The sequence below is a fragment of the Sardina pilchardus genome, chromosome 12 (assembly GCF_963854185.1).
Source record: "Sardina pilchardus chromosome 12, fSarPil1.1, whole genome shotgun sequence".
Lineage (NCBI taxonomy): Eukaryota > Metazoa > Chordata > Actinopteri > Clupeiformes > Clupeidae > Sardina > Sardina pilchardus.
Genome location: NC_085005.1, coordinates 22,800,438 through 22,813,953, shown reverse-complemented (window position 1 = coordinate 22,813,953; position 13,516 = coordinate 22,800,438). Strand labels below are relative to the sequence as shown.

Sequence of the window (13,516 nt, the reverse complement as noted above, 5' to 3'; positions counted from 1 at the left end):
AATCAAGTCCATGTGTACTATTTGTGTAATATGCAAACCACCACTGAACCACAAAATGCATAGAGCAAAGTGCTATGACATTTCCACTATCAGGTCCCTATTAAATGTCACATTTATGACATCTGACAATATGACCTTTTCTAGATCCATAGTCAGCTTTTTTGTCACATACAGTTCATGATTGTTGACAAAAAAGTATTCAGCCTAAAACAATAATAATAATTCTAGCCTTTAAGAAATAGTTTCAGGCTTTCAGCCTAATACTATTTTAGTAGACTACAGAAGCGGTCTAAATTCATATTCTAATATGCCTAATGCTAATAGAAGCTGTGAGGAATATAAATGGTTTCCTGTGATCAAAGGCTAAAAGTTTAACATACTGTAGCACAGATATGTAAGGCAACATCGGAAGAGACAGACATCCTCGTCTGTCAGACATTTTGCACCATACTGTAGTGCCTGAACATGTCTGGCTTCATAAGATTCAGACATGCCCATTACAAAGCTCAATGATTTCTTCTCCAAATTATATTTTACTGAAATATCATTTGGATATTTTTTACTTCACAATTCATGTGTTTGGTAAGGTTAGGTAACGTTATATATCAGCTAATATCATTTTGCCATTTGTGCTGGTTGACACACTGACCACTAGATGGTGGTAAATGACTGGCTTGACCCAGACGGGTGAAGCCAATCCTTCAGTCTGAGTTGCTATTCACTGCAACCCCTAGGGAAAATTCTAGAAACATCTCATGCGCCCCATGTCTGGTGCGTCTAAAATTAATTTATGCAATACGACATGCCTTTTGGTAGTGATATTGGTCCATACAGCCAACATGAGCTTAGTACATGCTATCATGTCTCCATTACACGTCACGGTTTTACAGCATTTTGTAGCTATTTTTATTATTATTTTTTTTTAAATGGTATGTAAAAATATTATCATGTCATTATTATTATTATATATCTGGTCTAGACAATAATTGACCCTTTGGAAAAACCTACCTCTCTACGTCCGTAGTGCCCCCTCGCTGGATGTTAAAAAAATCACCTCAAAGCACACCTGTCTAGCCTTTAACCCCCCTTCCCTACACCTCTTTTGGCAAGCAGCATTGGGCGCCTTGGAAGGCCTTATATAAAACTAAGATAGTATTATTATTTTTATTATTATTATTATTATTATCATTATTATTACTACGGTATTATACACGTACCCCATATGGTGCATCCAATATAATAATAATAATAATAATAATAATGATACAATTTATTTATAGCAATTTTAAAGTACAGAGCGCAAAGTGCTTTACATACAAACAAACAAACAAAACACAAACACCTTGAAAGGGACAAGTAGGAGGCCCTCTTTCCCAGCTGCACTCCCCCTACTGACAATTGCACTCATTGATGCACTTATTGTGGTTCTTGTTTATTGTTGTAAAATTGTTGTTAGAATTGCTCTTAAAGCAACACTAAAGAGTTTTTCGTACCTTAAAATAATGTTTCCAAAATCATTTCAGCGGTTCATCAACTCGGAACAGGGTGAACGGCACTTCTGCTTTCGCTTCATGGCCCTCTATCGGCTATAACCGCACTATGTGACTAAGATCGGGTCGCATATCTGTAGTTCGATGAAATGAGACATAAGAAACTACAAATTTGACTTGCTTCGATGTTGCAATACATCATACTTTCATAAAATCATGCAAATAATCTACCTCGTCTGTGGACATTGTTATTTTCTGGATAAACAAATAGCATGTGTGCGACAGAAGAAAAGTGCTTTAGTGTTACTTTAAAAGCTTCAAAATGTTTTTACCATGTTGTAGGTCTCTTTTGTTAAAGAGCGTCAGCCAAATGTAATGTAATGTAAAATGAACAGCAAGGCACACAAGTTTCAAAGTTCCAGGCATCTTTATTCAGAGTCGATCAATAAAACATAATTTAGCCAAAGCTTTCCATGTTACAGTAAAGGACTTGTTCCTGGCATTAACTCATTATGCAATCCTATGTGCATTTGCAGTGAGAGTATATGTGGGATGTACAGTATATATATATGTATAGATATATATATAGAGAGATATAAAATATATTATAGGTCACATAGAGATATTATCATACTCTTTCAGCAGGACGTAGTAGTTCTTTTTTTTATCAAAAGTGGCAATGCAAAGAGTGGTTGTTAATGCCCCCTACAAGACAGTATATTGGTTTATATTGTCATACCCTATGTTCACTTCAAATATGGTATTGAGATTTCTTTAAATAGATTATGGTGTTAATTTTTTTCCTTATTAGGATCATTTGCATATTTTTCTTAAAAATACAACCTGTTACATTTAAAAAAAAAAACATTGATGCTGGCCAAACATATCATAAACAAAGTAGCTGAACTAGAATATTTGTGTGTACAAAGTTTAGGCAGCACCTATGATGATGTTGGCAATGAAGCAGAATATCCTAATTTTAAAATGCTAGAAACCAACGTCTGTGATTCCTTGGTGGTTTTTGGTTGAGGGTAGATTGAGGATGAGAGGGAGGCTAGGGGGCCCTGGGGCTCGAGTTTAGTCTTGTTCATGACCCCCTCCCCACAACCTTGACCCTGCAACAGCAGAAACAAACAAATAGGAAAAAAAAAAAAAAAACGACGAAAGAACCTCACTCGAGCTTGAGGAGCTCCACATCAAAGATGAGGGTGGCGTTGGGCGGGATGACACCTGGGTGACCTGTGGCGCCGTACGCCATGTCTGGGGTACAGGTGATCTTCGCTCGCTGACCCAAGCTCATCTGCAGTGGGACGGAGATCAGTGTGAAACAACAACAACAACAAAACTGTCAATCAAATAGCATAATAAATCCTGCATGTAGAATACAGTAGTCTTGGATAATCTTCAGTAATCTTCTACTGACTTTTTGGCAACCTAATCATGAGTTTTCTACAAATTATTCATAGCTCATAATTTGTATAATTAAAAGGTTTCATAGCCACACTCCATAATTCTAAATCTACATGTACCAACATGTGTCTCTGGCCTGGGTCATACCACCCCAGGTGTTTACAAACAGACTCTGTAAACAGGAAATAAACAGCTGATCGGACCCATAAACAATCGCAGCCCATCAAGGGTGAGGGATGTAATTTGGTTCACTCTTGTACTCAAATATAAGCAATCTTTAAACGATCCAGAACTAAACTATGGAATGCATTTGTAAGGCTGGTAAAAAAAATGAATAAATAAATAAAGGTGAAAATGACATTTCCACACAAACAAGGAAAACATAACAACAGCCTGTTTGTGGTTTGAGTGGCAAGAGACTAGAGATAGGGGCAGAAACAATGGAAAAACAGATAAACCTGCGCGACTCCTTCCTCCCAGCCTTTGATAACCTCCTGTCGGCCGATCTTGAACTTGAAGGGCTTGTTTCTGTCTCGAGAAGAGTCAAACTTCTTTCCATTCTGCAGCATACCTGCGAATACAAAAACAGATTGCCACGGGAGTGAATACTTCACATGTCCTTCTCCTTTAGGCCATACAATTGCAAGTCAATTAAAGCCATTTGAATGATTTTATCCAGTGATAAGAAAAAAAACAATTACAGGTATTAAATAATAAACACAAACCATAAAATTGAAAAATTATTCTGGATTTGTATTATTTCTTTTCAGAGCATAATTAATAGTTGATGTCAGCTGTTTTTCATTACATCAACCTGTATTGCTAATCAAGTTATTGTGTAGTGGGCACCGTACTGTTAAGGGCCTTCACATTTTACATGCAACATTGTTCATTTTCTTACCAGTTCTGCAGAGAAAGAGCGAGGTACACACAGTTAAAACGTTTGTTTTTTTTGAGTGAAAACTATAACTAATTTCCTGTGTACTAAAGGAGCCTTTACATTGGTATTCAAAGACAAAAACAGCAGAACAGACCACTGTCCGTGCACTAGGAACAGCACAGATGAGGTTGCCCATTGTGTGATTTAAACTGAACTCAAAGGCATGGCTGGTTTCCTCTTTTAGACCTACATCTTCACAAGATGCCACAGCAAAGACTGCAAAAAGAAAGTAGTTGTGCGCACATCCCATCTTTTGGCAGGTGCAGGACAAATGCAACTAGCTTCTATACAAAGAATGCAATGTCTGCCACACTGCTTTAAGGCCTGATGAAGACCCAGTAGGGTCGAAACTTGTATTTTAAGCATTAAATGGGAGCTAAAAGCAGTGTTGCGGACATTACATACAACCACAGACCTCGGATGTAACTCACACGTAAATCGCTGCCAGTGTAAATTGATACACTGATTCTAATGGAATTTCATAGGAAACAATAGAGCAAACCGGACACTGAAAAACACTTCTAATGGATGGTGCACAGCACACGTAAGTGTTCAGATTGGTTGTCTATCCATTCATGTGGATTTCACTGGAGCAGATCTTGCAACTTCGGTGCTGACACTGAAATCGCGATACAAACATCCACAATCTCGTATCCAATCTGAAAAGGCAGCACGATGATACACACCTCTCTCCAAACCCCTGCAGCACACTATAAGGTATATCAATCACAAAATTACTGATCTATTTCACTGTTTAATCTAATGCAATGATACAGCATTAACTGAACCATGGTATATTGTTACAACTCTATAACAGTGTCCAGGCACAAATTGGCAATGTTAGAAACTTAATTCTCTGTGTAGCATCATATTGAGTTAAAAGGCGTTATTTTAAGGTAAAATAACTGCACTGTGTCACTTTGAACAAAGAGACATGTCTGACGTGTGCACAATCACATGTAATTGTAAACTCCTTCTCCACATGCTTTGCTTCTGATACACGTACTGTATGTGCATGTAGAACTTACGAAGGGGAATCAAGACACATACACACATTTAGCCTCTCTCTGGTGTGTGTCTGTCTCGTTCATGTTTGGAGCTACATTCTCCATCTCTCCTCTAACATTATGGTGGCTATCATGTGGAAAGTATTAGCATTTTATGCACAACTGCATCCACACTTAGCCTACTGGTTGCCTATCCACAGAACTACATAAACATAAGTCATCTGAGGGAGAAGGATACCATGGTAGCGGCACTATTTTGGTCTCTTTGAATATGGGCACGTGATGTACCCGCACACCGGTTTAAATGTGCTAAAACATGTTGCAAAAAAATCCTTTTTTTTGAGAACCACAGGAATACTGCTAAGTGCTTGCATCCTTTCACATGACTGACACAGTAAGAGTTTGCTGAAAACAACACACACACACACACACACACACACAAATCCGATGACGTAACTTTACATGCCCTTTGGCTACACCGATCAGACTATTGTTCCCCTTTTCCCATTTCCCTCTCAAACTAGTCCAGGAAATTTACTTGCGTGTCTGACAAACCTTCAAACACCAGGAAGCAGACAGGACAGTACTAACAAGAGGTCCAACTCCAGACGGGCCTGGCCGAGGGGAGAACAACGGTCCGGGTCTGTTTTCTTTTTTTTTTTTCAGAATCAAAATCGGTGGCTGCTTCTGAGCCTCCGTGACCCAAATGAACAAAAGGAATGTGAAACATGAAACATTGGCCTAATTCGCCGGATTATTCTAGAGGTTTTAACTAGGTCGCCTCTCGCCTCCATCAACACTACAGGGAGAAGGAGAGAAAAAGAGAGTGTGAGGGAAAGAGAATGAGAGAGAGAGAGAGAGAGAGAGAGCATGGTGTGAAGGGGGGGTTGGGACATCAACGAATGCCCACTTGCAAAGTCTACTTAAGGATGCTGGGCTCAGAAGCTTGGAATAAATAGGGCCGGCACTTGTACCCCTTAGCAACCACTTTCGCATCTTCAATCTGAGTCGGAGCATCAAAACTACTCAAGGACACCGGGCTCGTGCAAAATTCAGAAGTTGAATTGCAATTGGAACTAGAAATGCAATTCCAAGGAATTACCAGTGCATGAAAATGCAAAAATAGATAGATAATGTAGATATGGTTACTAAGGTGTAGCTAGGGTAAACATGGTGGTTGCGTAGTTTACAGAGAGTTGATAGTGTGAAGGTAGACAGTTTAAAGATGAAAAATTCCAGTTCTAACTTAACTAATGATTTCTATTCATGTTAAAATGTTGATTAGCTAACTTAGCTAATGATTTCTAGCAGTTACGCTAAAAATGCTAATTATGCTAGCAATGCTAACTTTACTAACAATGCTAACCAGGTTGATTAGCTAACTTAACCGATGATTTCTAGCAGTAATGCTAAAAATGCTAACTATGCTAACAATGCTAAATTTGCTAACAATGCTAACCAGGTTGATTAGCTAACTTAGTTGATGATTTTTTGCAGTTATGTTAAAAATGCTAACTATGCTAACAATGCTAACTATGCTAACTAGCTAACTTGCTAGTGAGGACTTTTATTTTGAAACATTTGTTGCTAGGGTATCCATGGTGGCCACTATCAGGAAACAAGAAGTTACTGCAGTATAATCATGTTGGTTGCTATGGAAACAGTCATAAACACTTAATTTTAATGGTTGCTATGTTGGTTGGATGGTACATGGAGGTTTCATGTAGTTGACTGGAGGCATAGTGGATGATAACTGACAGTTGGAATGGTTGAACAGTTCAATAGTTGAGTAGTTTCAATGGTTAAATGATTTAATAGTGTATTATTGCAGTGAGGACCTTTATTTTGAAACAGTTGTGGACAGAGGAAGTAGTGAAACAGGATCTGTAGTCTTAATGAGATTGTATGCTTAAAGCCTGAGACAGAAGGTGCCTCTCATAGCGTTTACGCGTCCTCTCTCGCTCCTCACTGATCTACATAAAGAATGATGGAGCGGCAACAATGGGATAGTCTAGCCCTTCTTCTATCTTTCTTTATGTAGATCATTGAGGATCGAGGAGCGAGGGAGGACATATAAACGCTGCTTGAGAGGGACCCACAGTAAATACTTTAAAAGTTGTATGTAGATAGTCTAATTAATGTTGATAGACAGAATGTTTAATGGATGTTGATAGGCAGATTGTTTAATAGATAATGATTGACAGTTTAATGGGTGGATGAGTGAATGGTCTGAAGAAGATGAATGGATAGAAGGTTGGATGGAATGTGCCTTATATTCTTGTTAAGAGAGACACTGATACAGCTCTCTGAGAGTAGTTGACACAGGTGTAATCAATTTAACTGGCTAGTCTTAAGAGAGCCAGTGTACTCTTAAAGCCTGAGACAGAGTAAATAATTTAAAAGTTGAATGTAGATAGTCTAATTAATGTTGATAGACAGAGAGTTTAATGGATGTTGATAGACAGATTGTTTAATAGATGTTGATAGACAGTTTAATGGGTGGATGAGTGAATGGTCTGAAGAAGATGAATGGATAGAATGTTGGATGGAATGTGCCTTATATTCTTGTAGAATGGAGAGACACAGCTCTCTACTGAGAGTAGTGGATACAGATACAGGTGTAATCAATTTAACTGGCTAGTCTTAAGAGAGCCAGCCTGAGACAGAGTAGATTGTTTAAAAGTTCAATGTAGAGCGTCTAATTGATGTTGTTGATAGGCAGACTGTTTAGAATGGGTGGATGAGTGAATGGTTTGAAGAAGATGAATGGATATAAAGTTGGATGGAATTAGGAGGACTTATTTTGATACTGTTGTGCGCAGAGGATACAGGGGAACAGAATATGTAGTCTTCAGAGAGGAGCCTGAGAGAAACTGACAGTTGGTGCCCAGGTGGCTGACCAGCTGGGGTAACATTCTAATTGCTGCCGTGATGTCATAATGAGCAATGTTAAGTCTATGGGAAAATTGTTAATAGTTTTTAATTTATAGTTTAAAAAGTATAAAAGTTACAAAGTTAAAAAATACATTGCGCTGATGTCCTAAGCAAGACCTTCGTAACACAGTTTGAATGAAGTTTCTACGTTAAACGGTTCAAGCTGAATTGCGTGCGTTAGAAGAAGAACTAGAAATGCAATTCCAAGGAATTACCAGTGCATGAAAATGCAAAAATAGATAGATAATGTAGATATGGTTACTAAGGTGTAGCTAGGGTAAACATGGTGGTTGCATAGTTTACAGAGAGTTGATAGTGTGAAGGTAGACAGTTTAAAGATGAAACGTTCCAGTTCTAACTTAACTAATGATTTCCATTCATGTTAAAATGTTGATTAGCTAACTTAGCTAATGATTTCTAGCAGTTACGCTAAAAATGCTTATTATGCTAGCAATGCTAACTTTACTAACAATGCTAACCAGGTTGATTAGCTAACTTAACCGATGATTTCTAGCAGTAATGCTAAAAATGCTAACTATGCTAACAATGCTAACAATGCTAACCAGGTTGATTAGCTAACTTAGTTGATGATTTTTTGCAGTAATGCTAAAAATGCTAACTATGCTAACAATGCTAACTATGCTAACCATGCTAACTAGCTAACTTGCTAGTGAGGACTTTTATTTTGAAACATTTGTTGCTAGGGTATCCATGGTGGCCACTATCAGGAAACAAGAAGTTACTGCAGTATAATCATGTTGGTTGCTATGGAAACGGTCATAAACACTTAATTTTAATGGTTGCTATGTTGGTTGCTAGGTACATGGAGGTTTCATGTAGTTGACTGGAGGCATAGTGGATGATAACTGACAGTTGGAATGGTTGAACAGTTCAATAGTTGAGTAGTTTCAATGGTTAAATTATTTAATAGTGTATTATTGCAGTGAGGACCTTTATTTTGAAACAGTTTTGGACAGAGGAAGTAGTGAAACAGGATCTGTAGTCTTAATGAGTTTGTATGCTTAAAGCCTGAGACAGAAGGTGCCTCTCATATAGCGTTTACGCGTCCTCTCTCGCTCCTCACTGATCTACATAAAGAATGATGGAGTGGCAACAATGGGATAGTCTAGCCCTTCTTTTATCTTTCTTTATGTAGATCATTGAGGATCGAGGAGCAAGGGAGGACATATAAACGCTGCTTGAGAGGCACCCACAGTAAATACTTTAAAAGTTGTATGTAGATAGTCTAATTAATGTTGATAGACAGAAAGTTTAATGGATGTTGATAGGCAGATTGTTTAATAGATATTGATTGACAGTTTAATGGGTGGATGAGTGAATGGTCTGAAGAAGATGAATGGATAGAAGGTTGGATGGAATGTGCCTTATATTCTTGTTAAGAGAGACACTGATACAGCTCTCTGAGAGTAGTTGATACAGATGTAATCAATTTAACTGGCTGGTCTTAAGAGAGCCATGAGTGTATTTTAAAGCCTGAGACAGAGTAAATCATTTAAAAGTTGAATGTAGATAGTCTAATTAATGTTGATAGACAGAGAGTTTAATGGATGTTGATAGGCAGATTGTTTAATAGATGTTGATAGACAGTTTAATGGGTGGATGAGTGAATGGTCTGAAGAAGATGAATGGATAGAAAGTTGGATGGAATGTGCCTTATATTCTTGTAGAATGGAGAGACACAGCTCTCTACTGAGAGTAGTGGATACAGATACAGGTGTAATCAATTTAACTGGCTAGTCTTAAGAGAGTGTGTGCTTAAAGCTGAGACAGAGTAGATTGTTTAAAAGTTGAATGTAGATCGTCTAATTGATGTTGATAGGCAGACTGTTAAGAATGGGTGGATGAGTGAATGGTTTGAAGAAGATGAATGGATAGAAAGTTGGATGGAATTAGGAAGACTTACGTTGATACAGTTATGCGCAGAGGATACAGGGGAACAGAAAATGTAGTCTCAAGAGGGCCAGTGTTTAAATCCTGAGAGAGTGAGAGAGCTGCTGCACCTGGACTGGCCACCTGGTGTAACATTCTAATTGCTGCCGTGATGTCATAATGAGCAATGTTAAGTCTATGGGGAAATTGTTAATAGTTTTTATTTAATAGTTCAAAAAGTATAAAAGTTACAAAGTTGAAAAATACAAAGCACACATGGCATAAGCAAGACCTACGCAACAACGTTTGAATGCAGTTTCTACGTTAAACGGTTGAAGCTGAATTGCGAGCGTTAGAAGAAGAAGTTTAACTAGAGATGTAATTCCAAGGAAATTACGAGTGCATGAAAATGCAAAAATGATGAGGACTTTTATTTTGAAACAGTTGTGGGTAGAGAAAACAGTTGAACAGGATATGTAGTCTTAAGAGAGCCAGAAAGCCTGAGACAGAGAGTTGCTGCCAGGTGGCTTTGAACACCTGGCTTAAGATTCTAATTGCTTAACGACTTTATTGTGATGTCATAATCCAATGTTAAGTCTATGGGAGAAAAAATGTTTTAAAAAATTCATATAAATTAAACGATAAAGTTCTCAAAGATGAAAATTACATAGCTGAAGTCACCTAAGTAAGACCTACGCAGCGCAGTTTGAATGAAGTTTCTACGTCGAACGGTTGAAGCTGAATTGAACGCACAAAAAGTGTCTGAAGAAGAATAATAATATCGATAATAAGAATAAACAGCATAACAGTAGAGTGCATTTTCATGCACTCTAATAATAACTAGAAATGCAATTCCAAGGAATTACCAGTGCATGAAAATGCAAAAATAGATAGATAATGTAGATATGGTTACTAAGGTGTAGCTAGGGTAGACATGGTGGTTGCATAGTTTACAGAGAGTTGATAGTGTGAAGGTAGACAGTTTAAAGATGAAACGTTCCAGTTCTAACTTAACTAATGATTTCTATTCATGTTAAAATGTTGATTAGCTAACTTAGCTAATGATTTCTAGCAGTTACGCTAAAAATGCTTATTATGCTAGCAATGCTAACTTTACTAAAAATGCTAACCAGGTTGATTAGCTAACTTAACCGATGATTCCTAGCAGTAATGCTAAAAATGCTAACTATGCTAACAATGCTAAATTTGCTAACAATGCTAACCAGGTTGATTAGCTTACTTAGTTTATCATTTTTTGCAGTTATGCTAAAAATGCTAACAATGCTAACTATGCTAACCATGCTAACTAGCTAACTTGCTAGTGAGGACTTTTATTTTGAAACATTTGTTGCTAGGGTATCCATGGTGGCCACTATCAGGAAACAAGAAGTTACTGCAGTATAATCATGTTGGTTGCTATGGAAACGGTCATAAACACTTAATTTTAATGGTTGCTATGTTGGTTGCTAGGTACATGGAGGTTTCATGTAGTTGACTGGAGGCATAGTGGATGATAACTGACAGTTGGAATGGTTGAACAGTTCAATAGTTGAGTAGTTTCAGTGGTTAAATGATTTAATAGTGTATTATTGCAGTGAGGACCTTTATTTTGAAACAGTTGTGGACAGAGGAAGTAGTGAAACAGGATCTGTAGTCTTAATGAGATTGTATGCTTAAAGCCTGAGACAGAAGGTGCCTCTCATATATAGCGTTTACGCGTCCTCTCTCGCTCCTCACTGATCTACATAAAGAATGATGGAGCGGCAACAATGGGATAGTCTAGCCCTTCTTCTATCTTTCTTTATGTAGATCATTGAGGATCGAGGAGCGAGGGAGGACATATAAACACTGCTTGAGAGGGACCCACAGTAAATACTTTAAAAGTTGTATATAGTCTAATTAATGTTGATAGACAGAATGTTTAATGGATGTTGATAGGCAGATTGTTTAATAGATATTGATTGACAGTTTAATGGGTGGATGAGTGAATGGTCTGAAGAAGATGAATGGATAGAAGGTTGGATGGAATGTGCCTTATATTCTTGTTAAGAGAGACACTGATACAGCTCTCTGAGAGTAGTTGACACAGGTGTAATCAATTTAACTGGCTAGTCTTAAGAGAGCCAGCGTGTACTCTTAAAGCCTGAGACAGTAAATAATTTAAAAGTTGAATGTAGATAGTCTAATTAATGTTGATAGACAGAGAGTTTAATGGATGTTGATAGACAGATTGTTTAATAGATGTTGATAGACAGTTTAATGGGTGGATGAGTGAATGGTCTGAAGAAGATGAATGGATAGAATGTTGGATGGAATGTGCCTTATATTCTTGTAGAATGGAGAGACACAGCTCTCTACTGAGAGTAGTGGATACAGATACAGGTGTAATCAATTTAACTGGCTAGTCTTAAGAGAGCCAGCCTGAGACAGAGTAGATTGTTTAAAAGTTCAATGTAGAGCGTCTAATTGATGTTGTTGATAGGCAGACTGTTTAGAATGGGTGGATGAGTGAATGGTTTGAAGAAGATGAATGGATATAAAGTTGGATGGAATTAGGAGGACTTATTTTGATACTGTTGTGCGCAGAGGATACAGGGGAACAGAATATGTAGTCTTCAGAGAGGAGCCTGAGAGAAACTGACAGTTGGTGCCCAGGTGGCTGACCAGCTGGGGTAACATTCTAATTGCTGCCGTGATGTCATAATGAGCAATGTTAAGTCTATGGGGGAAATGGTGATAGTTTTTAACTAATAGTTTAAAAAGTATAAAAGTTACAAAGTTGAAAAATACAAAGCACATATGGCATAAGCAAGACCTACGCAACAAAGTTTGAATGAAGTTTCTACGTTAAACGGTTGAAGCTGAATTGCGAGCGTTAGAAGAAGAAGTTTAACTAGAAATGCAATTCCAAGGAATTACCAGTGCATGAAAATGCAAAAATAGATAGATAATGTAGATATGGTTACTAAGGTGTAGCTAGGGTAAACATGGTGGTTGCATAGTTTACAGAGAGTTGATAGTGTGAAGGTAGACCGTTTAAAAATGAAACATTCCAGTTCTAACTTAACTAATGATTTCTATTCATGTTAAAATGTTGATTAGCTAACTTAGCTAATGATTTCTAGCAGTTACGTTAAAAATGCTAATTATGCTAGCAATGCTAACTTTACTTACAATGCTAACCAGGTTGATTAGCTAACTTAACCGATGATTTCTAGCAGTAATGCTAAAAATGCTAACTATGCTAAATTTGCTAACAATGCTAACCAGGTTGATTAGCTAACTTAGTTGATGATTTTTTGCAGTTATGCTAAAAATGCTAACTATGCTAACAATGCTAACTAGCTAACTTGCTAGTGAGGACTTTTATTTTGAAACATTTGTTGCTAGGGTATCCATGGTGGCCACTATCAGGAAACAAGAAGTTACAGTAGTATAATCATGTTGTTTGCTATGGAAACGGTCATAAACACTTAATTTTAATGGTTGCTATGTTGGTTGCTAGGTACATGGAGGTTTCATGTAGTTGACTGGAGGCATAGTGGATGATAACTGACAGTTGGAATGGTTGAACAGTTCAATAGTTGAGTAGTTTCAATGGTTAAATGATTTAATAGTGTATTATTGCAGTGAGGACCTTTATTTTGAAACAGTTGTGGACAGAGGAAGTAGTGAAACAGAATCTGTAGTCTAAATGAGATTGTATGCTTAACCCTTTAACCGCCCAGGTTTTTTTGGATTTTTGCATAAAAAATTCAAAAGGCCATGGCTTGAAAGTGGTCAGAGATAAAGTCCTACTGTAAATGTGAAAATCATTGAGTATGAACTAAAGTTTATAAAGAGAG

General features: G+C 37.4%; 1 protein-coding gene across 1 annotated transcript in view; it reads right to left on the bottom strand.

Moving 5' to 3' along the window:
* Positions 1 to 1,898: 1,898 nt before the first annotated feature.
* fkbp1b (FKBP prolyl isomerase 1B) overlaps positions 1,899 to 13,516 on the bottom strand; it is a 34,493-nt gene continuing 22,875 nt past the window's right edge. Inside the window, exons 3-4 of the mRNA XM_062550347.1 lie at positions 3,359 to 3,471; positions 1,899 to 2,790 (exon numbers count right to left, since the gene is read on the bottom strand). Coding sequence (XP_062406331.1) covers positions 2,662 to 2,790; positions 3,359 to 3,471 — 242 coding nt within the window. The 3' untranslated portion in view covers positions 1,899 to 2,661. The remainder of the gene's footprint in view (positions 2,791 to 3,358; positions 3,472 to 13,516) is intronic.